At 41.2% G+C, this 25,266-nt stretch overlaps 4 protein-coding genes across 20 annotated transcripts in view; 2 read left to right on the top strand and 2 right to left on the bottom strand.

Moving 5' to 3' along the window:
• LOC123979049 (doublecortin domain-containing protein 2) overlaps nt 1-8,264 on the bottom strand; it is a 131,248-nt gene extending 122,984 nt beyond the window's left edge. For all 13 annotated transcript variants that reach the window (XR_006827136.1, XR_006827137.1, XR_006827138.1 and 10 more), the window contains exons 1-8: nt 7,736-8,264; nt 7,471-7,519; nt 6,759-6,835; nt 6,471-6,602; nt 5,766-5,921; nt 5,594-5,642; nt 1,914-2,046; nt 48-148 (exon numbers count right to left, since the gene is read on the bottom strand). Coding sequence is in view for 5 of the 13 variants with exons in the window: in XM_046062768.1 (XP_045918724.1) it covers nt 48-148; nt 1,914-2,046; nt 5,594-5,642; nt 5,766-5,921; nt 6,471-6,602; nt 6,759-6,835; nt 7,471-7,519; nt 7,736-8,019 (981 nt within the window). In the remaining 8 variants the exon portion in view is untranslated. The remainder of the gene's footprint in view (nt 1-47; nt 149-1,913; nt 2,047-5,593; nt 5,643-5,765; nt 5,922-6,470; nt 6,603-6,758; nt 6,836-7,470; nt 7,520-7,735) is intronic.
• Nucleotides 1-25,266, top strand: part of wdr93 (WD repeat domain 93) — a 49,318-nt gene that overhangs the window by 4,467 nt on the left and 19,585 nt on the right. The window lies entirely within an intron of this gene.
• Nucleotides 7,801-25,266, top strand: part of LOC123979047 (unconventional myosin-VI-like) — a 52,576-nt gene continuing 35,110 nt past the window's right edge. The window contains exons 1-4 of one of the 2 annotated variants that reach the window (XM_046062763.1): nt 7,801-8,171; nt 23,057-23,204; nt 24,832-24,901; nt 25,032-25,105. In XM_046062763.1, coding sequence (XP_045918719.1) covers nt 23,088-23,204; nt 24,832-24,901; nt 25,032-25,105 — 261 coding nt within the window. In that variant the 5' untranslated portion in view covers nt 7,801-8,171; nt 23,057-23,087. The remainder of the gene's footprint in view (nt 8,172-23,056; nt 23,205-24,831; nt 24,902-25,031; nt 25,106-25,266) is intronic. The other variant, XM_046062762.1, reaches the window with a different exon arrangement.
• colec11 (collectin sub-family member 11) lies at nt 14,544-17,134 on the bottom strand. 2 transcript variants are annotated; one of them, XM_046062776.1, is made up of 7 exons: nt 17,003-17,134; nt 16,328-16,489; nt 16,166-16,237; nt 15,612-15,683; nt 15,449-15,502; nt 15,224-15,319; nt 14,544-15,090 (listed from the first exon to the last, which is right to left on the bottom strand). In XM_046062776.1, the coding sequence occupies exons 2-7, from the start codon at nt 16,458-16,460 to the stop codon at nt 14,681-14,683; spliced, it is 837 nt and encodes a 278-aa protein (XP_045918732.1). In that variant the 5' UTR covers nt 16,461-16,489; nt 17,003-17,134; the 3' UTR covers nt 14,544-14,680. The 2 variants fall into 2 exon arrangements, with proteins under 2 accessions (XP_045918732.1, XP_045918733.1); XM_046062777.1 differs by having other exon boundaries at nt 14,544-15,072.

Below are 25,266 nucleotides of genomic sequence, written 5' to 3'. Positions count from 1 at the left end.
GGGGGGGGGGGGGGGGGGGGGGGGGGGGGGGGGGGGGGGTGCTTTACCTGATCAATTGGCAGGTCCACCTTCAACTGGCGCTCTTCCTGCACCTCGGCTGCTCCTGCCACCTCACTTCTTTTGTTTTGTGCATGGAACACGCTGCCCTCTGAGAAAAGTGATTAATCACAATTACCTCATCTGCTGGCAGTCACCGTCTCATTCTTCTGCACACTCGTTCGCTCCCTCTCTCTATACCCCCTCCATCCCTCACTGCCCTGCCGTCCTCTCCCTTTGCTTTTCCTGTTCAACTTCTCAAGAGATCAATGTTGCTGTCATGCCATTTATTTATTTAGAGTGGTAACACAGAGGAAAGGGCCACAGAAAGCCACAGCTGCCCTGCCACAAATATGGCCAGCCAGCGTGAACTTTCGGCCCAGGGTTAGCCGCTGACAGTGACAGGCTGCTCTTGATGCATGTGGGGAATAGCTTATACGGTAACGTCACACTGTTTTTCCTTGTAAACAAACTCCTTTCTGTCTGTGGCTGCTGAATCTGATATGAGGTGCAATGTGAATAATTAAACACACTATTTGGCTTGAATCTACTTCAATAACCTTAAGTAATTTCAAGTAAATAATAAATAGCAAAGCATGTTAGATTAATCAGTGATAAGACAAAGGAATAATGTATAGAAAAAGGTATGCGGTTAGTAAGTTCAGCTCAAAAGAGGCAATTAATCAACGACAAAACATGTAGACTTCATTATGTTTTTCTGTCAAGCCATTACTTTTGGATCTCTTTCTAGACTCACTCCAGTAAAAAAAAAGGCAAAATGATAGAAGGAATCTGGTGCCAAAAGCTTTGATCCTATACCAGATGACGCCTGTAAACACTACACAGAACTACTGCCTGTATGAAGGGTTGTAAGAGGTGATTTTGTTTCAAAGAAAACTTGTGAATTTCATCTTTAACCCTTGGGTCTTAGTACTGTGCTTTGTGCGAGGAAACCACACTAGATATGATCAATTGTCCAAAATATGGCCAGGGAACAGCATTCTGGCTTATGAGGATGATGCTGTTGTTTGTAGCCAAAGAGGAGAAAGACAGCCACTTCTATTTAATAATGTCAGCTGTCTTAGTTGCAACATATGAAAGGATGGCAGGTTTCAGACTGCGGCAATTAGCCCATCTATGCTACTACATCATGTCATGCCATATGTGGTACTGAAGAGAGGAAGCAAACACACAATTACTGTGTATTATGATAAACAGTCACTTTTAAACAGCACTACTGCTGCAATGTTCAAACCCATCGATCTAAAGGAGTATTTTGTCACTCTTATGCTCTTTTGTCAGCATCATTTGTGATTAATAGGTTATTACCATTTTGATCTGCGCATCAGGAGAAAAACAGAGCGTTCTGTTTTCCCCCCACACAGTTAACAAGGCTTTCTGTATACATATTCAACAAAACCGGCCTGATTTAATTCATCTATGATTTAAGGCCCTTTGACGGTGTTTGAAAGAAACCCCAGTCTTTTCTGTGAATGTTAAACAGAACAAGACTTCAAAGAGCAGGGAGCTGTGTTCTGTTTGGACTTAAAAGAACAGGTTGATAGTCAAAAATAAAGCTCCTTCACCTGCCAAATGTTGGTTTTTCCTCTATGTTGCCAACACACGCTAAACTCACATGTCCTCACATACACATGCCTACATATGTGCCCAAATGTAGCCCTACACATGCAGACTTTCACGTAAGTGCACACACATACTGTACCCACCCGCATATACATTCGTCTTCAAAAGCCAACAGGTTTCTTCATATTGTCATAGTGAGAAAGGATGTGTTGGAGGGAAAAAACACGAGGGCAGGGGGTTCTGGAGAGAGAGATGAGGAGAAAGAGATATTTCTATAGAATTGCTCTACTTACCCCCTGTTGAGAGGAGAACTGGGTTTCTGGACACCTGCCTCTGTTGTTTGGTTCTCTGCAGCTTGGCTGTGGGTTTCTGCATCTGGCCCCTGGCTGCGGGCTCAAGGTCCTCTCTAAAGCCTGTGTGAGCAAACTACATGTCAAGACAAAAGAGAGAGGAAAACAGAGGCAGAGATTAAAGCATATTTTCTCAGATTTCTCTGTGATTCATCATCGATTTTTTTGCTGTTGTTTTGCAAAGAGGAAATAAGAGGGGGAAAAAAGACAAAATACATCGGGGCAAAACTTGTTTCTCCTCTCTTTTTCAACATTTTACATTTTCCATTGACCTCAATTCTTCATGAGCTGATATGCTTTGTAGCTCCCCGGTGACTCCTACTGTATTGAATTCATCTGGTTCCAATACATCCTGTGCGCAACCTATCAATCACTAGGGAGTGTGGCAAACTAATCATTTATTGATGACATGGGCAGCCATGAATTTCTAACTGCATTTGTCTTATTTATCAAGTCAGATCAAACAACGAAAATCCAAACAAGCTTAAAGGGAAAGGGAGGGAGTTGCAGGGAATAACTTATTCTTCAGCAGTAGATAGCAGAAGGTTATTGATGGGGGGGGGGGGGGCTTGGGTTGCATGGTGGGTGAGAGTGAAGGAGCGAGAGAGGAAGAGCGAGAACAGTGGGGAGAGTTCAGAGTGATGTTCAGACAGCAGGGTACACATCTGAATTAATGCTTCCACAAAAGGCAATTTTCCCCTCACAGGCTCCTCATCCCTTCTGTAGGTAGCAAGGTGAGGTATGTCTCCCTTACAGAGAATGAGAGACACAGTCACAGAGCAGGAGAGAGCAGACTTAATGTTTCTTTTCAGCTACAGCACTCTTTACTGCAGCTGCCTGGCTGGATCCCTGGGCTGGCTCGGGGGATAGCGTAGTGATCTCAGGCTTCCAGCAGAATACACTACTGGCAATGGTGTTTGCAAGCTCACTAACATGGACTCTGGGGAATAGCAGCGTTGTTTCTTCACTTGTTTGCTTTCTTTAATGCAGAGGCAAAGTCTGTTGATATTCTTTTGAATTTCTACAGCCGTTGGTGGGCCGAGGGAGAAAGATACAACAACAAAAGAAGAGTGAAGTTTGCCTGGTATGTTCGGCGAAAGGAGAGTTGAAACAGAGTTCACACTCTAGCGCCGTAGTGTCCACATAACCACACGAGATCAAAGACAGAAGAGCAGTGGCACTGTCGCAGCGGTAAGCTGTTAATTCAGTTTCATAACCTCAATTCGTCTGTGAGTGATGTGAAATGACTCCGTGATAAAGAGCAGAATCAAAATACATCTGGGCAATCAAAAATTTAACAGCTTGTTTTCCCTGTTTGCAGCCCGGTGGTGAGATGTAAACAGATCTTATTTAAATCAACAAAGTCAAATCAAGACTGTCTCACTCGGGGAGGAGAAAGCGGAGGACGAGGGGCGCCTCAGAGGCAGGAGAGTACAGTACAAGTAGCAGCCCAGCTACAAACACGGCAGTGGAAAAGCTGAGGTCATCTCTCCCCTCGTTCGGCATAACATATCTACAGTACCATGTCCTGTGGGAGCAGACAACTGTGTGTATCAGGAGGCCCCTGAGAGAGAGAGAGTAACCAAGAGAGAGAGAGAGCTAGAGTTAGTGTGAAGGGGGCTCAGGGGGGACCGAGCGGCAAGTAATCTGCGGCCCTCTCAAGTGGCAGTGAACAGGAGTCAACAAGAGGACACCCGTGATATGATAGCCAGGGGAAAACATGGGTCCCAACCAATTGGACCGACCAGCATCCAGCCATGCTGGCTGTGGTATCAGCAGCAGCCATTCCCATGGCAGGGTCCTCAGCAAGCAGACATGCTGGCAGCAGTGAGGGGGTAGAGTTTTCCATGGGGCATTGCTACTTCCCCTCACCAATGAGATCATCCAGAAACAGCGGCGAAATGGGGAGCAGCAGCCAGTCATGGCTGATGTCAGGGAGAGCAGCTATTTAAGGTTTAGTCAGCCATTCTGGGCTGCTTTCATGTACATGTGAAACTCAATTGCACTGCTCATTATTATTACTGTAACATGACAGTAGTCAGCTTTGATGCACACCGTTATTCTCTTTGCATTCCTCTCCCTCCTATTAATCTTTTCTTTATACAATGTCTACCTCAAAAAGTTTCTACCTCATCATGTCTGTGAACACCAAACTCAGCATAAATGCATGCTTCCAGTGGGAACATGGTGTGCTGGAGAGTTTCAATATTACACTGTGCAGAGCTGTCAGTTTAGACTTCAATGGTTGCTCCAGACCAGATGTCCCATTCAGCAGCGCAGAAACGCTCTGCCGCCGCTGCAGACAGGACAGGATGGGACAGACACTGTTCCCATACATCGAGGTTGCAAGATTACATTACAAGTTTACATTTTTACACAGCCTCAGTGGGCATGTTTAAAGGATCCTTTTACAGGCATTTCAAACCAGACTGCTGTAGCTTTGTGAGGTCAAACAGAAATTAATGACGGACATGACCCTATAAATGTATGTGTAATCAGTAAGCTAAACAGCTGACAGATCAAGACGGAGTGGGCGATTTTTGTCACATGTATCTTTCCCCTCTTAAAGGTCCTTATTAACTGGTCAAATCATGTTTACAAATTCATGAGGGATCAGACGTGGATGCGAAGGGAGTGAAATGCGGCAGCATCATGTCCATTGAATGGCTAATACTACAAATAGATGGTGGATAGAAAAACCCAGCATAGCTCTGTCTCTGTCTCCACCTCATGGTACTGTGTGAAATGGCAAAGGCTTTGGTCTTAGCAGTGTTGATTCAGATTTTACTACATAAAGACTGGACCTCATTTAAGCAAAGTTTGATATACCAGTGTGGGTTCCATATATTATTTCATGGTTTGATAGATTTTAATGAAATAAAGAAATCTTAAGCCACAACATTTAGAAAGATTCTAATATATTAATAATAAATATTCAGCATAATTCTGAATTTAACAGTACTCTACCACAGGTACAGCTGGAGATAAGACATGGGGCATTTTTCTCCATCTGAAAAAAAATTGGCATCTGCCACAGCATTGTCATCTGTCATGGTTAGAAAAATCAGATGTCAGACGCCTCTCTCACAGGAGGGCCCCCCATCACCACCTCAACCTGCTGAGTGGGCAAGTTCTCATCTTCACAGTGTGATTTGGTGTTCATTTCGGGCCCACAGCAGCGCAGTCCTCACGTGAATTCAAAGCACTTCACTGTCTACTTAATCACAATACCGGGTTCTAGTTTGAATAAGAGATTTTTTTTTTTGTTTTCAGTCAGTGAAGTCCCCCTGGTGGATATGATCTGTCTATGAGGCTCACTGCACTTGATCAAGTGGGCCAGCCTGTCTCTGTGGGGATTACCCATCAAAGTGGAAAGCCAAGGTAACTCAATGCCTCCTGCAGACAGTGATTGATGATAGCCCTGTTTCATAACGAATTGCACCCCCACAACAAGTCTCACACATGGGAAATGTTAATTGAAATGCTGTGTGTGCAAAGACACGCTTTTCAACAACAATACTACCAAGGTGTTACAGCAGTAAACTAGAGGGACTTTAGCATGTCGTGATAAAGTGAACAACCAGATGGCAAACTGCGGCCAACTCTGAGGCAATAGTACTCACCACATCCTTTGCATGTCTTGTCTTTCTAATGGCAGGCAGGGTGTCTTGGCTGCAAGAAAAACATATTTTCTCTTTTTTCTACATCAAAATAGTGATCCATGTTTATTTAAAATACATAACTAAAAATGTATTTAATTGATTCAAAATCATAGGTCTCATAGATCATAGGTACCCTTCAAACATCTTGTTTTCCCGGATTAAATCCCTGCAGGGGGTGCGGTGCTCATATGGGAGAGCTTTAAACTTTTCTGCACCAACTGCAACATAGTGCTGGTTATTCTGAAGTTCAGTGGGACCACAGACAGGACGTCCATCTAATCTGCAAAGCCTGGGATAAAAAATGCCACAAATTGGAGCAATGTTTTCTGACTGAACTATGAATATCAGTGGGGATTTTGAAGCGACATAGATGTCTCAAATATTGTTTGATCGGTTTTATTTAATGTTAGCACATATTTTAAACCCACAAGCAGTTTTCTTATGAACTCCTTTGAGCACAACAAGACTCACAAATTAACTAGAAACATCCTTCCATGCTGCATTTAAACTGATTGGAAACTAATCATATTACCCTAACCTATTTTAGAGAATCTGATACACCACAGAGAATTGAGATTCAATATTGTGACTGGCTAACTTTTGACAACTTAAGTTTTCAAAATCTTATAATGTACAATTATTGATGTGTGTTGATTTCATTTCAAAACATGGAGAAAAATCAGTTGTTTCATGATTCATAGTATATTTGAAACAAAAAATACAAAAACCTTTCCTATTCCTAACCTATTCTTTAGAGTCAGGTCCTATTTTCTTAATAGAGAAAACCTGCAGGTTATACTTTTTCTTGCCATCACTGGCACATGACAAGGGGTATTACCTGTACACAGCCCCAGTGCGAAGACCCACTCTCTTTGTCACCATTGCTAAAACATTTTCCCAGCTTCTAAGAGTATACTTTGGGATCCGTATTCGAGCTGGAGGAACCAAGACATCTCCGTTGGTGAAGACACTATGAAATGCAACAAAAGATGAGACACAAATTTCAATTGTTGAAAAGGAAACAAGAAGAAAACATTTAAATAACACAGCAAAGATTTGCTGTGTTATTTAAATGTTTTCGTCTTTTTTAGGATAACTTTGTATCCATCTTAAAATCAGTACTCACTTTATCGTACAAGACTCATCAGAAGTTCTCCTCCAGCGAGCAGAAACTACTAATCTGCTGTGAACAACAGGTAGGATCTGAAATTGTCAAAAACAGGTGTCGGAAATCTAAATAGACAAGTGGTAAACAAGGAATGAGGCATTTTAAATCTCTGACTCAAACTAATGTTAAGTGTGACAGGTGCAATAAAACAATAATGATAATTATCGTAATATAATTTTCCTCAATAACAAACACAACAAATGTTCAATATATGTTCTATAAATGTTTGATTTAATTCATCTGAATCAGTAACGAATTTGCACTTAATTTTTCTACTAAAATATTTATTTTGTTGAGGAAAAGGGACTGAAAAAAAAGATTTACTAATCATATTTGTAAAAAAAAAAAAAATGATTTTAACAGAATCATTTTGAAGATTCTACCTCAGATTATTGAAGTGATCCACTATTTGGCATCAAGTGTTTGTCCAGTTCTGACTATAAAGAAAAGTTTAACCATGCAATTAACCATCTGTTTTCTTTAACTTTTCACCTAGGAGCAAAAATCAAGCCTTTAAACTTGAAAGAAGAAATGATTTGATGATTTATTGTGATAATTATCAATATCGAATGGTATGAAATGTTTTCATTGTGATAACATTTTTGGCCTTATCACCCAGCCCAGTTTAATCGTTTTCAGTATAACTGATAAACACAAAAGGTGGTCTTACCGGTTCTTTTTCCTTATTCTGTGGCTTCTTGTGTGTAATCTCACAATAGCTGGAAGGCATTAAAAAATCATGTAAATGACTCAAAACCAAAGGCTTCAGGTGCTAACTTACATGTGAAACCTATACAGTTACTAGTGGAATATCTATCAAGATAAATGGAAGACATCTCTAGACCTGAAAAATGCACCTTCTCGGTCAAAGTGATATGACCTCCCTGCTATAACCCCTCCACACACAGAGACACACCAAACATCATGATACCTACTCCAGCTTTTTAAACTGTTCATTTCCGCCTGCAACATATGCACTCCCATGCTTCAAATCGTCCATATGCTGAACTTTGTGTCCCTCTGTGGGAGTGTACAGCTTCCTCACGGCGCCAAACGGAGCCTCAATCCCTCTGGTCAAATAGGTCAGCAAGTTGTCAAAGGTTGACACCTGCCGCGGATTCACGACTACTTTCCTTCCGGGAAAGAAAGCGTCTCCGTTCCTGTAGACAATTATTGTTTTTGTCGGCGGCAGGTCAGCTGCCCCTGCAGTTCCCGGCATAGTTTACTAAGCTAACAGAAGCAGTTTCAACCGTTTCAACAACGATGGCGCTTGGTGTCAAAAGTAAATGTGTCACTCGCAGGTGTGTTGAGCCTCCTTAGACGTAACTGGAGATAGCATCTGATATGGAAACCACTTCTTCCACATGAGAGGTGAGAAACCTATCCACTGCTGTGTTGTTGTTTACTCGATTCTTCCTTTGGTATGTAACACGAGTAAACGCTGATTTAGTGTTTGATTCCAAAACGTAAGTGTTTCCAAGGTAACCAGCAGGGTGAAAATTAATCATACTACAAGTCATAATAAGTCACAATTCAAAATAAGACCGGAACGTTACAGTACATCCAATGTCCAACAAGCTGGCTTTTTTAACCCATATGGAAATTTCTTATTTATTTTAATTATATGTTACATGCTGTGAAATTGTATTTTATTTATTCATTTTGTCAATGGCCCCATATTTCTGTGACCTCAGAAATTCAGATTCTGCTCCAGTCCTTGGCCTGCTGACTTTGGAATCAAGAAAACCTTATTATTGTATTAAAATTGCTATAAATAATATATTTTGACCAGAAAGACAGCAACAAGCTTAGACATATGATGTATTGCCTTAAGCAAACCTACCATTGACCATCATGCATAAACAAATTGAGGGACTTTGTGTTGAAGTCCAATAGGCTACTGGCACACCTAGATTTGGTCCACCATCTCTTTCAGATGTATATATGTCTTTTTGTCTTAATTTAAAATTTCTTCACCATTTGTTTCATCTGTCTCTCTAAGCAACTTTATGCTGTATATGTGCAGGAGGCTGTTCACTGATGATGATGATGATGATGAAACTTTAGTCCATTTATTACGAGCACAAGTGAAAACATCACTATTACAGTACGGAAATGAAAATGTCCATTGTGGACACAGAATTGGATTTGTCATCTGATGCAGGATGTGTTTTTCCTCATTTTTCTGCACAGTAGCCATGTCTCCCATTTGCAGCCCACTTTTTCACCACCTTTTTCATTACTTGCCAGTCCACTTTTAGACAGTGCTGTCCAAATTGTTTACAACAAAGGTAACCAGAGATTGCACCAATAATGGCACCTAATTGGTTTATGCCAGACAACTCCTGGTCAATTAAATGCATAATTCATCTCAGCATTAAATATTCATTTCTTAAGGGAATGGTGCTGTGCTTTATTAGAGAACGGCATCATGCATATTCAAATTCCTTTCCTTAAAGGGGCTCAATAGGATATCATCTCAGCTGGGATGCCCACCCAAAAAAACAATAGCAGCCAGGGCTGCAAGACAACTTCTATTAATCACACAACTAAACCATAGAGGATTTACAAAGATGAAAATGCTGTATAAACCTAAGGTACGTGATGTCTTGTTTTTGTCATCATGCTGTCATATTGTTACTAAGTTTAATTAATGTATTATTATTTTAAACCCTTGTGTTTAGACAATACATTTAAATAATAGTCATGTCACAGCAAAACTGTCTGTGTTAATTTAGCTCAACACTATATGCCAGTGTGTTTAGTCCACACCATCGGATTTAAATCACTGCTTAAGATACATTTCAACATTTTCCCCAAAGCAATATTAATATAGAAAATTCTCCATCAACACCAAATAAACAACTCATGAAATAACATAAGTGTAGTATATGGTGTTTAGCTCAAGTGGTCGCATTTTATTTCTTAGTGATGTGCTTCCATATGACACAATAAAATGTGTTGATTATTCAAAGAAAAGACTCCTGTGTCTTGTCAAGTGGAAAATCAGTGGGTAGCAGCGGGACATTTACTTTGTCACATACTCTCTTAATCTCTGTGCACCAGTGGCTAAAGGTTACCTGTGGAGTTGTTCTATTTCGTATAGGCTTCGCCCTCTAAGGCTATCGCTATTGGTTTACCCCCCTGGGCCTCTCCTACGTCTGCACCTTGTATATATACAACGGTGAGACCCAGCCTTCGGCTTCCTATTTTCTTCAGCACTGAGCTTGAAGTCTAAGAGCATAGAAGACAGAAGAAGAAGAAAAAGAGTAATCTGCGTACAGCGAGAAGAACAATGTCTTCGGGCTTCATCCTGCCGGGGAATCTTCATCCCCGATGTGAGGCTTGCCTCGGCCCGGCAAGCCGTCCTCGACGAGGAAGTGTGGCCCACACTCGCTGGACGAAGTGATTGAGATGCTGTTGCCGGAGGAGCAGGAGTCAGACGACTCCACCCTCTCCCCCCACGGGTCCCCCAGCCGCTGTCCTCTTCCCCCGTTCCAACCTTCATTGAACATCGACCACCCCCTGGTGAAGTGCTTTCTTAGAGGGGTGCGAAGGCGCAGGCCAGTGACGCGGCCTGTTGCCCCACAGTGGGATTTGCCGCTGGTTTTATGCGCGCTAACCCAAGCCCCGTTATAGCCCTTGGAGACGGCGGACCTGAGATTCCTTTCGGCTAAGGTCGCCTTGCTCCTGGCTCTGACATCGGCCAAGAGGGTCAGATATGTAGCTGCCCTCTCTGTGGCTCCGTTGTGCCTCCGGATTCAGGGCGACGTTAGCTCGGCTATCCTGCGGCCTAACCCGGCATTAATGCCTAAAAGCATTACAAGCTCCTTTCGGTCGCGGCTTTTTTCCTCCCCCCCATGGGTTGGCGGAGGACGCCACGTCCCACCTCCTCTGCCCAGTGCGAGCGCTGTCCTGCTATGTGGCGCGCATGGCCGCCTGGCGCCGTTCGCAGCGTCTGTTTGTGCACTACAGGGAGCGGCCCAAGGGACTTCCCCTGTCGGTGCAACGCCTGTCTCACTGGCTGTGTGATGCAATTTCCCAGGCTTACGTGTCTGCCGGGGCTTACATCTGCACGGTGGCCTCCTGGTCGTCATTTCTATCTGCGGGATGTCTCCCATCTCTCTCTGACTCAATCAGTACTGATTGTTTTGGCTGAGTGATCCTCCTTGTGCGTGTGCGGTGCGCCCTCTCCCACGGGACAGTGTGGCGGGGCAGCCGCTGCTTACGTGGGCCTGCCTTGGGTGCAGCTGATGTGGTTGCTGTCGTGAACATTCCTGCGTCTGTACGGCTGCGGGGCCCCACCCAGTTTCCCGATTTACGCATGGGTCGGCCCCCGGTCATCGGTGCTCGCGCGCACGCTGAGACCAATGCCGCGGTCAGCGGGCGACTGGGTGGCTCATTATGGCTCTGGGCAGGTGAGTTGTGCTTGGTGGTACCGTATGGGCCAGTGAGGCGTTGACTCTCTGCTTCGTCTTTAACCCAATAGCGATAGCCTTAGAGGGCGAAGCCTATACGAAATAGAATGGGGGTTGCGTACTGTAACCCAGATTCTCTGAGTATAGCCGCAGGCCTCTTAAGTTGTAGGTCTCACTGGACCTTGGTTCTCAGTGCTGAAGAAAAGGCATTTGGGAGCTGAAGGCTGGGTCTCACCGTTGTGTATATATACAAGGTGCTGACGTAGGAGAGGCCCACGCTGTGGGTGGGCGTAGACTAAAATTATCAGTGACGCGCAAGCGCGCGGAAGGGGTAAACCAATAGCGATAGCCTTAGAGGGCTGCGCCTATACTCATAGAATCCAGGTTACAGAACGTAACTCCCGTTCTCATTCAGCGTTATTCACCAAAACACATTGTGTGCATCTTTGAGGGTCTAACAGATGTTACGAATGCATTTTCCTTCCTCACAAAACACTTTTCTTAAAAGCTTTAATCCTCCACTGTTTACATCAAGTATTCTTCTTTCCTGCCTTTGCCCGCCATTCCTGTATATCTCTGCACATTATCTTTTGATCAGTGGAGCAGTGTGACACCATTGGCTTACTCCGGGGAGTAACGGATTACACGTAACGGCGTTTCGTAATCAGGACACAAAAAAGTAACTATTCCGTTACAGTACAGAAAATAAAGAGGTAATCAGATTACAGGTACATTTTGAAAAAGTCAGGGATTACTCATAGGGATTACTTTAAGCAGAACGTTTCCATGAAACAGAAAACGCAGTGTTATTTGCCTCCATATATGTTTTAATATACAGACTACAGACTATTGTATATGTACGTGTTTCTGTAAAAACACAAAGCTAGAAATGGACGTGGCGTTTACAGTAGCCAGTAGACCATAGACTGTATATAGAGGCAAATGTGTGTTTACTCCCCTACCCCGTCATCCAGACTCTGCGAGGACTGGTTCCAGCTCTCAGTGAGTGAACACGGCAGCTGGACCGGGACCGAGCCATAGACTGTAGATGGAGACCGACAGAGGCCAGTTTGACCACTGGGACTACAGTACAGATGTGGTTTTCTTGCCGGGTTTGGCAAGAGACCGGCAAATTGGCTATAGTTAACGTTAGTGGTTTAGAAAAAGTAAAGCCACCCACCAAGAAGCTCTGATGTAAATCATCTCAATACTGGATTCCCTGTTGGTCTTTGAGGCTGTGTTCGGTCATGTTCATGCTGTGTTCACTGGTAAGCTGCTGAGTGAGTTTTCGTTACCTGCTTGCCCACTCCCAGTAAAGTTACACCGTAACATTATCCCTTGTAACTTAAACACCTTTATACAGTCTATGGTAAAAACTAACACTAACTAACATTCCCCCCGTGCTCCGAGCTCCCAGTAGGGGCAGAGCTAATCTCACCAGTAGTTGCACACCTAACTGAGCTAATAACAGCAGCTAATTAGCTGTTAACTAACTTTAGCAAGTAAAGCTATCTGTCCATCAGGAAACTCTGTGAATCAAAGAGTTGAGGCAGAGCAGCAGGGGGACATCAGAGAGAAAACTATAAAAAAATATTTTTTCCATATTTCTAATATTTCTCCAAATTTGATCCAGTTTGACCAAAATCAGTGAAAAAAACTTGTGTTTTTGTACAGTAATCAGTGGGGCCCGGTCCCAGAAACATTATGCTTCAGCAGCTTGACATTGAGAAATCTTTTCATTGGACGTTAAATTAATACAAGTGCACAATGAGCATGAGTCACAATTTAAAATTGTTTTCCAAATGACAAACTTAAATCATCAAGAATACATACAAAACAACGTTTCTTTGTCATTGATGGGAAAGATAGGCTACTGCCATAGTGATGACATAGTGAAAAGCATATCGAAAAAAAACATTTAAACATGGATTTTGGGAATGGGAGATTTTGTTATTCTGTTTCTCAAAAAATACACTGAGCATACACTTGCCTATTTGGGATTAAAGTAATCCAAAAGTAACTAAAATTAATCAGATTACATTACTTTAATTTTGTGGTACTTTGATTGCTTTACTGATTACATTTTTAAACATGTAATTACAAATTTTCCTGGATACATTTTTAAAGTAATCCTCCCAACCCTGGCTGTATCACGTCACGACTAAACAGGGACCCACTCATAGAAAAACAGCTCCATAGCACTAGTCGAGGTCAAAAACTCCACAGGAAACCGTTAAAAAAATAAGTGGATGCTTTGATGTGCGAACACTTGGATGTAAATGCATTGCTCTCTAGATAATACATGAGACGCAGACTTTGTTCACCCATAGGATTTTCTTTGCCTGAGTTATTGCACTCAAAGGACTTTAGCATACTCCAGAGGGTCTTTTCTATTGACTGTGGGTTGTTTTTTTTATATCTTTTTTTTAGATAACAATAATAATAACTTTATGTATATAGCACGTTTAAAAACAATGTTACAAAATGCTTTACTATAAAAACAGTAATAAAAGTCAATAAGATAAAACTTGTAAGATCCAAATGAAGACCAAATAATTTAAAGTTACAAAATCAGTTAAGTGTCTGCACCTACTGTAGATAGCTACAGTACACCTTTTCACCATAAGGAAGGCACAGGTGTACATAATACAGTGAATGATGGCTGATTTTTTTACAGCTTCAATTACAGGCTCTTGATATAGTGCATACTGTCACACTGGCATGTGAAAAAAGCGCAGCTATCATTAATGTTATCAGTAAGACCTGTGCTTTTCCCACTGTGGCAAGTCAAAAAAGACATCCCAGAGGGCTACAATGCAGTACAGTTTCCCTCCACTGGGTGGAGGCTGTCTTATGCTGCTGGATTTGGTTCAGCTGCTGTTCAACTATAGTTGGCCCACAGGCAGAAAATAATAGACACTGTTTCTCTAGGTTTTTTTTCTTTTATTATCAGTGAATCTTTATTTGACACCAACCACCACATAACTTATTATATGAATATGTATATAGAATGAATAGTGTACTCCATTTCTCTGATTAAAAGCACCTAACTGGAACCAAAACCTTTTAATTTCATATTTTATGCACAAACAGCCTTCTACAATTGCTTATTTGTCTTGTTTGTTGATGGTACTGTTGCAAATAATGCTCAGTGGATAGTTTGCATAACATAAAGACTCAATACATTGCCTGGCATGCTGTTAGAAACACAAGTGAATCACAGAGTGTGAGATTAAGGGTGTACTACTAAATTCTTACAAAAGAACAAAAACTCGAAAATAAATACCTTATAAACTTATGAGGAACAGAGAAAGTAGAACATATACCAGTTTGCACAACTTGCATTTAATTTTGTCATCCTATATACAGATAAAAGACAGACTATATCACAAACAATACATCTAACTTTTGTTCCATTATATGCAGCCTTTCTTAAAGCAGTCTCTTTAGTGTAGACTGAGCTCACACGCTGTCCTTGTCAAATTCACAAACAAAATACATGGTAGGGTGGCACGCCACATCAGTCCACTCCCCAGAGGCCATCATCTCAACACAGTCCTCATCATCATAGGCGTTGTTGGGCTCTCCTTTTCTCCATTTGCTAAAAGTGGTCATAGGGGAGAGATCCACGTAGGTGAAAACACCCTCACGGTGCAGGTCATGAATGCCAATGTAGACTCTATTCAGGCCCGCTTCGGTTATGTAACCTGCGATAGCCGTGTTGGCTCCCTCATCCTTGGGCATGGCCAGGTGCCCTCCCCTCGTCTGACAGTAGACCTCAGCTTCGGAGTAGCGTTTCTCCTCCTTCACCAACAGATAGACCTTACTGTCTGTCTCTTTTATGCCAGCAACAGCTGCAGGGGAGGGCAGTGCTGAAAAATGAGCACTTGTATTTCTATACATTTCACATTGACATGCCCAGCATTTGCAGTTCTGTGAGGATAGCAAGTGAAGCAATAGCACACAAATACATTTGGGTTTTTTTAAGTAATGCTCAGATCATACCATTTTTAATGAATTTCAATTCAGAGGAGAGCTGGGCCACAAGTATGTCCATTTCTCCAATCATCTTTCTCATTGGTGCGCACTCGCATGGAACACCTGATAAGGCAAAAATGTAGGGGATTACCACACGGCTGTATTATTTAGTTCTCAAATTCCACAACATGCGTCTGTCTAATCCTGGAATAATCTGTTTGACAAACTGAACAACACAGTATAATATCTCACCGGGATCTCCATTAGGGCCCCTTGGACCTGGATCCCCCATGTCTCCCTTTACCCCTGAGATATGAAATGTAATTATTCATAAAAACATAAAGATATTATACTTTAATATTAATTCATCCCTAAATAACTACATGAGAAGTACTTTTTGGCATTTTCTAATTACCTTTCATCCCACTTGGGCCCACTTTTCCATAACGTCCCATTATGCCTTTCTGACCTTTAAGCCCAGGTTGACCTGAAAAGAAAAACATTTTGTCTCTGTACAATCTATTTTAAAAGGCCCTGCTATCTCTTGTGCTACCTTAAAAGACTACAAATGAATTGATGAAAAAAATAACTTCAAATTCTCAAACCACTATATCCTTCCACTAAGGTATATTTATTAAAATGCTGAGTCTGTGTAATATTGTAAACACCCTCCACTCCTCGTTAAGGGCTTCAGTAAACACTTGTCCACAGCAGTGGATTCTGCAAATCATTTTTCCTCCAGCCTCTCACCCAAATGTAAACACATGGCCATCTCTGGATGGCCTGGTAGTGATGTAACAGCGCATTATCAGCCCAAGCAATGTGATCTTTACCCCAGTTCTTTTTCTTTCGGCTTAGTAGTAGTGTGAAAAAATTACGTTTGGGTGTGTGGTAAATGTTGTTTCCCTGCACTGAAAACAAAAATTATTCTACAGTCATCTCACTTTGTTGCAAGTGCAAAAACTATACCGATCTCTCCAGGAGGGCCAACTCTTCCTGGTCTCCCTGGTGCACCTTTTTGTCCTTTCTCCCCTGGTTCTCCTTTTGCAGAAAAAGCAGAATAAGTAAATATGAATGCTGATTCTGTGTACTTTGTATGGTGTGCATAAGAAAGTATGTAGAACGACATGCCTTTGAGTCCAGGGACAAGGATCTGAACCGTGCAGGACTCCTCTGCCAAGGGCTCTCCATATGATGTCTGTAGTGTTAGTAAACTCAGCACAGACATTAGCATCAAGGGCAATAACCGCTTCTCTCCTATCATGCTTTACATGGGCTGGTTGGTGGGCTTCACTAGAGAAAATACAAATCATTAAACAAAATATATAATGAGTGACTAAGTATCTAAAATACCTTACTTCAGAGCTGGAATCAGAAGTAACAGAAGACAGTGACTTCTATAATATATTACTAAAGACATTATCCATTACATCCAGATTACAGGCTACTGAATTTCTGAGAGAACACGCCTTATTGTGATAAGTGAACAGCCCATTTTGATCAGAACCTATAAATGCAGCATTTCTTTCACAAATCAAAGTGAGCTTTGCAAAATGCTTGATTTCTTTATCCTGAGAAATATTTGGGTGTTGCGAAAACCGCACGTTTGAAGCCATAGATACAATACCGATCCATACATATCCTAAATAAATGCTTAATGTAAATTGCTAAGGATGGACATGTTCTGTTTTTTTATTATAAACTTTGCAACACCTGTCAGGAATAAATATATAACCCCAGAGAGAACCTTTTTTTGTTCATCACGGGTTTAACAGCATAGTGCATATCAAAATCTGGATGGCCTACCTGTAGAGGTATTTCCAGACAGAAGTAGAGAAGTGTTGGCAACTTGCAAAGACTTGCAGGAGCTTTGAACACTGGTGGTCCTACAGAAACATTTCATGTTCTTCCACAGGCACCACAGAATGTGTGTGATAGGCTGTTTCATAAACAGTTCACAGATAAAGTCCAAAGCAGCTGGGGCCCCTCAGATAATTGGCTGGGAAAGTAGTGGAGTGATTGACAGTGAATGGGCCTGATAAATACACTGACACAACTTCAGACTCTCTCAGATATTTCAAAAGCAAGTTAATCTACAGAACATTTTAAATCATTTCACAGAACTATGTAGCTGTAGTTCTGGTTTACCTGTGCTTCAGTTAGTTTGGGGTTTATAATGGGTTGTGTGACACTGGCTAATGCATTTCACTGCAGATGCTAAATAATGTATGTGAGTATAATGAGTGTAATGAGTGTACTAGTTCTATGTACGTATCTTATCTAATTATGTTCTTTCAAAATGCACTACGTTCTGTGTGTGTCTGCAACATCTTACTGAAAACAACACTGTGTTCAGTGTCAGAAAAGATTTTTGAAATTGGAGTCTGGCGTGTGTGTTTCTTAGGAACAATAGAGATACTGCTGAGTCTACCCTGAAGCTAAACCATACATCTCTAATCTACATCTCTAATATAGTTTTGTGTAATTCTGTCCCCAAGAGTCAATCCAAGTCAAGCATTTAGGATTTTCTGTGAATATGATAACTCGCTTGAATAGCATTTCTGCCACTATCATTTCCCAAGAGTGCTGTGGTTCCTTGTGATGATAAACTCTCCCCTCTCTTCTCTTCACTCTTGTCTGCCTCTGGTTTGGGATTTGGCTTCGGGCTTCATAGACATGCTCATCCCCTTTGTGGCCACCTGACGGAGCCATTGTCCATACAAGTACAATAGCACAGTCTTGTGGCCCCCCCCCCACAAAAACGACTGGTCTGGATCTAAATGTACAATTACTTTTTGCATCAGTTACAATTACTGCGACTAACGTAACACATAGTCAAAATTATAAAATAAATATAATTACAGACTTTAAATATACTGAAATCCCAATATTCGCCGGTGTGTATTTTCTTAACCACAGTGAAGTGAAAAGAACAACAATAAAATGGTGGCTGGTGCATAATCCCCACTCATAGGCTAATTATGGGCTACAATAGACCTTGTTGTTGTTTGGAGACTAGGATAGCCTACTGTAGGATCCCAATATAAAATATGTAAGTGATGCTGGTCTTTGTTGCATTATTTAGGATACCATGCAATTAGCCTACTAACTTCCAGACTTTTAGCTTGTGAACAAAATATTTCATGTTAATTTTTAAATGCTGTCATCTAGAGTCAGTAATCGGATATTGTTCAGTACTGGAGTGTCAGATATCCTAATTAGATTTACAAACCGAGTGGTGGCTTTCAATGGTGGATTGGGTGTCTCCTTCTAAAATCCCCCCAAAAGTTTTAGATTACCTGCCTCTCAAATATTCATGACTCTCAAGGCAACATTTGCTGTCTTTTCAATGCAGCCAGTGAAGTAGCTGTGTGTGTGTGTGTGTGTGTGTGTGTGCGTGCACGCTCACTTTATACTCTAACTTCAGTTTTATAATGACACAAAAATACAGTATAGTAATATATTCCTCATAATGACATACAGTGCATAAAGTTGGCTAAATGTAGTAATATATGGGTCCAAGTACACAGTTTCCAGAAAGTTAATAAAAATAAAACATATCTGTCTGACCCGAGTTTTAAAATTGGAATTTACTACAAAGTGACTTACAGCATACTTGAAAAGGTGCACATCACTGTTCTCTGCTGCTGTGAGGGGGATAAGCCAAATTAGGAAATATGTCTGCGATATTAAAAAATAACATACCGTAGTCTACTTTCCCAATGCTTATTTTCTTCTCTGTTGCACGATGGGATTCAGTGCTGCCTCTGGATTTTTAGACGCAAAAACAGCCAGCAAAAAAAACAAAAACGTACCTGACACAGGATCTTACGAGGAGCACCTCAATGCACCTTCAGTAGCGTACAGTCAGAGTGACGTCACCTGTGCTCACCGGAGCGCGAGCACATAGTCTGTCATCCTGCTATCCTGCAGCTCCGTCCGTCTTGTCCTGCGCCGGGAGGAAAGTAGGAGTAGTGCTACAACTGCACATCCGTATGAGGGACTTAAATTTGACTGTCTGAAGTAAACAAGGCGTAAGTCCCCGCGTTTGTCTAACTTTTATACTTTTTTAGCGAATAGTCAGGGTCAGAGAGGTAACGTTACTTTCCACCTTTACAGTGACACGAATGGCGTGAGTACCGTTGTCTACTGTGTATGCTAACTACCTATAACGTAATTTAATGAATACCACGCCATGTCTGCATTAGTATGGTGTTAGTTTGTTGACAAACTCCTGCAGTAACGAATTATTGACAGTACAAGGGGCATAGTAGGCTACCATTAGTCTCTAACAGAGGATTGATATGTTTAAAGTCATTCAGTGATGAAGTTGTCTTGAACTGACTTGAAAGATCACAGTGAGACAGTAAACCATGTTGCCTCATTTTAACTGCATGACATCCTAAAAGTATCACTGTTACAAACTCGTAGTTTTGCTGATACCTGATACTTGATAACATGGTAACATAAGGTTTATTTATTTTATTTTTTCATTTCACTGTCTAATCTCCTCTCTGTGTTTCAGTCTACAATTTCTGACTTGTTGCCTCTATAGACTGTATATAAAAGGTTGTCAAGACAACCCTTCTTAAACCAAAAATCTATCTTGTCTGAAGATCACACCTCTGACAATTTGATGTGTCTGTACATCTGTCTTTATCCTGTTGGCCTGTTGTCGAAATCCAGTGCATTTTCCATGTCCCTTTTGCCTGGTGGAGAACAGGAAACAAGAGGCAGGAAACAAGAGGCGTGCTTGTGTGTCCTGCTTTAACTGGGAGCCAGTGTCCATTCGTGTGTGTGTGTGTGTGTGTGTGTGTCTGTGTGTCTATTTATTTTTCTTTCTCTCTGTACTTTATGTGTCTCTGTGTTTTACGAGTAATGTGACGGCCTTCTGATTTGCATTGTATCGCAACTGATCACTTGCTTTTATTTTGTTGGGCTTAGAGCTCACTTGAAGCGTCTCACCTCCCTGTCTGGATTAGGGTCAAACACTAAGAGGATTGTTTTGTTGAGAGGAGTCAGTGATGCCTTTGCTTTCTGACGTAGACGTTTAGGGTAAAGGCCATCTCCCTAAATGAAATACCAGAAAGTAGCAGGAGAATCCCAAAGCTCTTGGTATATTGTGCAGTGCTCTTATGAAGACATACAGGACGTGTGTGGAACTGAGTTTGCAGCAGACTTAGACTGTTCTTGGTGAATGACAGATTCACATGAATTTTGTGTTATTGTACAGAATGTTTGTAGATATTTAGGCCTTTTCTGGTTTTATACTTTTGAACTGAGCATATTTCCTGTTTGAACATAATGTAATTAAACTTGGACTGAAGTAGGGATCTGTGGGAAAGCTTCATGGCTATCAGTCATCTAACACAGACAGTCTTGATGATCCCCCCCCAGCCTTGATCTCACACTTGAAGGTTGAAGATAACAGACTGGGAAAGTAATCTCATTCTCCCTCCTTCTGGTGCATTTCCCGATTATATGTTTGAATGTGGTTTGAATGCTGTGTCAATTAACCTTTAACAATTCTACGGTTTTCAAGTTTGGTAATCAAATGGTCACCACTGCAAATTTCCATTTGGCATCCATGTAGTGTACACGCAGCTTCTGAAAGTTACAGATCCAGCCTTTGTAGGCTTGAGGCTGACATTTATTTGGGAAACCGGTGGGTCACGGGATTCCTGTAGGATTCCCGCGGGATGGGAGTCTATTCATCATAGGACTGGGATGGTCAATATAAATATGCATTTCTAATATGAATAAAAGCTATTTTAAACGGGATGGGATGATTCTTTAGGGAGTGGGACGCAACAGGATTATTTTTGTGGGAGCGGGATAGGATAGGAGTCAAAATCCACTTCTGTGTCACCCGCTACTTTGCACATGTTTCATCCAGCTCTAGTGAATGTTGTAGAATCAGATTTCTGTGTTGGCGTTAAGTGGCTCTAGTTTTCATCCTGTCAGTCTGAAGACAATTCATTGACTCTGCTTTCTACAGCCAAGTATATTATTGAATCAAACTTTTATAAGCAGCCATGAAGTTTGCCTCTCTCTAATTTTTGTTCTGTGCTAGTTTTGGCCTTGGCATCCTCTTGCTCAGCTGTTTCCCCACTGGGCAAAAAATGTTGTAAACAAAGATTATTGCTCCAACAATAGATGAGCCATATAATGATAATAAATTGACAAAGCAGCAAGCCATTTGTTTCATCTTACATTCACTTTTAGCGGAAGCAGTGATAACATTCAGTCCTTACTGCATTAAAGATCATTCACTAAAACCAGGTTTTCATACATTCATGCTTGTATAAATAAGATGTTAAATCTTTTATACATTCTCATATTTGGTTATTTTGCATTAGCATATGTACAGAGGTGTTCCCCAAATCCTCTAATTTCTGTTCAAATTCTGACATATCTGCATTATGTCTATAAGTAAAGCATCTGGCCAAATGTTATTTAGAATGTACAGTCTAATGGGGTTGCTGAGACAATAGATTTCCAACAACTGTAACTTATCTCTCCATTTTAAGGGTTTACCATGTGAGCCTCGCATTACAAATCAAAGTGAGTGAGTGACTAGAAATTGCTGTAGCTTATTGACAAAAGCCAGGTAGGTGTATTGACCAGACAGAACATATGCTTGATAACGAAGCAATAAAAGTCTGAGTGCTGTCACCATGTGATTGCTGTTTAGTAAGAAAGAAATGATTGACATTTTTATGTAACACAGAGAAATCAAATGTCTTTCAGTTTCTTGTTTTTTGTCGACTGAGCTGTAGAAGTAATATCACGAATGCTATCTAACATTTTAAATAATGCAACAGCATTGTTGTCTTGCCTCATCTAGGTCCAAAAGAAATTCATTCATCCATTCTCTCCCTAAGTTGGATTCACCATTATGCTGAGTCAATGTACCTGTTGATCTTTGAGTCCGTGTTGGAGGCTGCATCAGCAGTTTCCAGTGCCTATCCTCTCTGACATTTAAACCCCAATCCTTGAAGCTAATAGGATAGTCAAAATGTCAGCACTTTTGCTTTGAAGAACTCTGCGGTTGTAGAATTAACTGTCAAGAACTGTTAAAATGACATGGAACACCTTTCACATTGACTAAAGATGCTCTCAGACAAGATTAAGGCAAATTATTAGAAACTATCCATTTGGTACTCTCCATTTGCCGTGGTCCAACTACTGCTATCAATTTCACAGAATAAAGTCTTACATGGGTCTTATATGGGATGGCAGTTTATGTCAGGTCACTTGGGGTTGTGTCATCTTCACTAAAGAACGCAGGAATCCCTCAGGAGACAACTCCAGTCGCATTCCAGTGGGAAATCCTCTCTGACAAGATTAGTAGGAGGAACAACAGGTTAATGGAAGCGAAGCAGACATCAGCGGCAGTGGGTCAGGTCCCAGTCACATCATGCAAATGATCAGTCATACCTAACTATTAGATCAGACAATAAAATGATTTCCATCTTTGCTTTTGTGTGATTTCACTTAAGGTTCTATCAGTCATACCTAACTATTTTAATCATAGTCTCTATGTCAAGTAAAAGATAATGTTTACTGACAAAATATTAATGTGCTAAAAGGATTTTCATGTAGACATGTAGAGTTCAGACTGTTATGATAATGAAGGGTGCAGGGAAATGCTATGCTGTACAAATCGGGATCAGGTGATCAAAAACACAGAACACAGAACAATGACACTGGGAAATCACCCTCACACGGGATTAATGTTAAAATCTTAGAAGCTAAATGCGAAACTGTGTGCTTTGAATTTCTGTTTTAAACTACATATGTTCTTTCCTGTATTTATGTTGCAACTCCTCTCCTTTCTGTCTCTTCCCCCTCTCCCAGGTGTGTTGTTGTGCTGACTTGGAGGTAAGCCATGGATGATGGGAAGCCAGTATGGGCGCCCCACCCCACCGACGGGTTCCAGCTGGGCATGATCGTTGACATAGGAGCCGACACGCTCACCATAGAGCCATTGAACCAGAAGGGCAAGGTGGGTCATCACACACAAACACACATGCATATGTTCTCGGTCAAAAGTGCGATTTCAGGTAGAAAGGCGTTAGCACAACAATGCGTAAAATGTGAGAAACATGAGACCCCATGTCCAGAGGCATGAATAAATAAAGAGAGCAGCAGCAGGTGCGCTGATAGAGTTGCCTGGAGGCCGAGCTGCTCATTAGGAGGTAAAGGCCACCTCTTACACCTGAGCCGTCACGTGTCCCCAGCAGGCAGGCCTCTGATGTTTACAACAGTCATGCACTCTTAGCAATTTCCTCTGCATTTGTTTTGTCTGATGTGTTCTCACCACGGTTAATGACAGCTAACCTCAGCTAATCACAGCTAACTGCAGTCATTTTGGCTTGTTATAGTAGGAAACGCACAGGTGTTATCAAAAACATTAACAGTGTCTCTAAAGTGTCTCTGCACAGTACCAGGACCCTGAAACTAAAGCAGCTAAATGGAATTCAGCCATCATTAATTTTATTATTTACATCTGTGCTTTTTCCTTTGGGACATGTCAAAATATCTTCTGTGAAAAAGGGCATATTTAGGTGTTTGAGTAAGCAGCTGGAAAAGATTTGAAAGAGTTGGTAGTGAATCTCTTTTGGAATAGCTGTGAACTTTGAATGATCATGATCAGTTTGTTTCTTATTGCAAGGCATAAACTCTGTCCCATTCAGTGAGGGAATAAAAGGCCCATTGAGTATTTTTGGGGTGGGGGTTTACTGCAGTGCGCTCATTAGTGCCTCAACTCAGTACACAACCCACAGCCTGGCTGCCTCTTCTTTGTCATTTTTATTTCTCACATGGTTATTATTGTAGATGGGTAAGCCCAGATTTAGCCAAGGTACTGGTACACAAAGCTGATTTCTGTTTATGCTTACAGCCTGTTTGTGATAATAAACCATGCATTATAACACAGACTGGGTCACACAGTCACAATCAGTGGCATTGACATAGGGAGTTTAATGTAAATGTAAAGACAAAAGAATCAGATAGATAGATATTGTAGGGAATAACCAGAAACAGTCATTGTTCTACTTTGATAATTTCATCTGATAAAGTCTTACAAGATGAGCACAGAGCACCACCATCGTCTCTTTTTTACCACACACATACACCACATACACTCACATACTCACTCAGGTGTTCAGATCCGGTAGCACTCCCACCAAATAATTCATTACCCTGCCATGTCTCCCCCTTGTTTCTCTCACAGCCGGCTTGTTCTATTGAGTTTATTTCCATTAACTCAGACTCTTAAACAATAGAACGAGAATATCAGTAACTAATTTAGCCTGGGAACATGTCGCACCAAACATCATTACTGTGATCTTTACCCATGAAGAATGATTCATGTTTATGCATGCTTGCTTAGCTTTTTATGATGTCTAATATGCCTCCCTTTTTTGTGGTGGTGGTGGTGGGGGGTGCTAACAAACATTTGTTTTGTGTCATAAGCTTTTCAAAGAACAAGAAGTAAACAATGAATAATCTTGTACATAAAACTTGTACATAAAGCAATGATACGTAGAGACAGTGCTGTTTGTAGCATGTCCATCCATCCTGGAAATTATATCATATGGATTGGATATGGAAAACTGTTTGTGTTACAGACCTTTCTTGCTCTGATCAGCCAAGTCTTCCCAGCAGAGGATGATGTCAACAAACTTGTAGATGACAACTGTAAGTCAACACATAGTTGGCTGTTAATTTATTTTTTACAACCATCTTTTAAGAATGTTGTTATTCTTAACAAGGTCTGTATTCCAAGAAATAATATATTATCATTGTATTTGTCTCCTGTTGTTTTCAGGTTCCCTTATGTACTTGAATGAAGCCACTCTTCTCAACAATGTCAGAGTGCGGTACAATAAAGACCACATCTATGTATGTTTTCTTCTTCTCCTTTTCTAGCTTGCATTAGCACACGCATAAATCCTTCATATGTGTTCTCCTACAATGGCTTAAAGTCACTACTATTCAGTTGCATCATAAGGAGATACAGTAACGGGTTGGAAGATAGATGGAGAAAGGATCCCTATCCTTGT

Source organism: Micropterus dolomieu, linkage group LG11 (assembly GCF_021292245.1).
Source record: "Micropterus dolomieu isolate WLL.071019.BEF.003 ecotype Adirondacks linkage group LG11, ASM2129224v1, whole genome shotgun sequence".
Classification (NCBI taxonomy): Eukaryota; Metazoa; Chordata; class Actinopteri; order Centrarchiformes; family Centrarchidae; genus Micropterus; species Micropterus dolomieu.
This window is presented reverse-complemented; position numbering and strand designations above follow the sequence as displayed.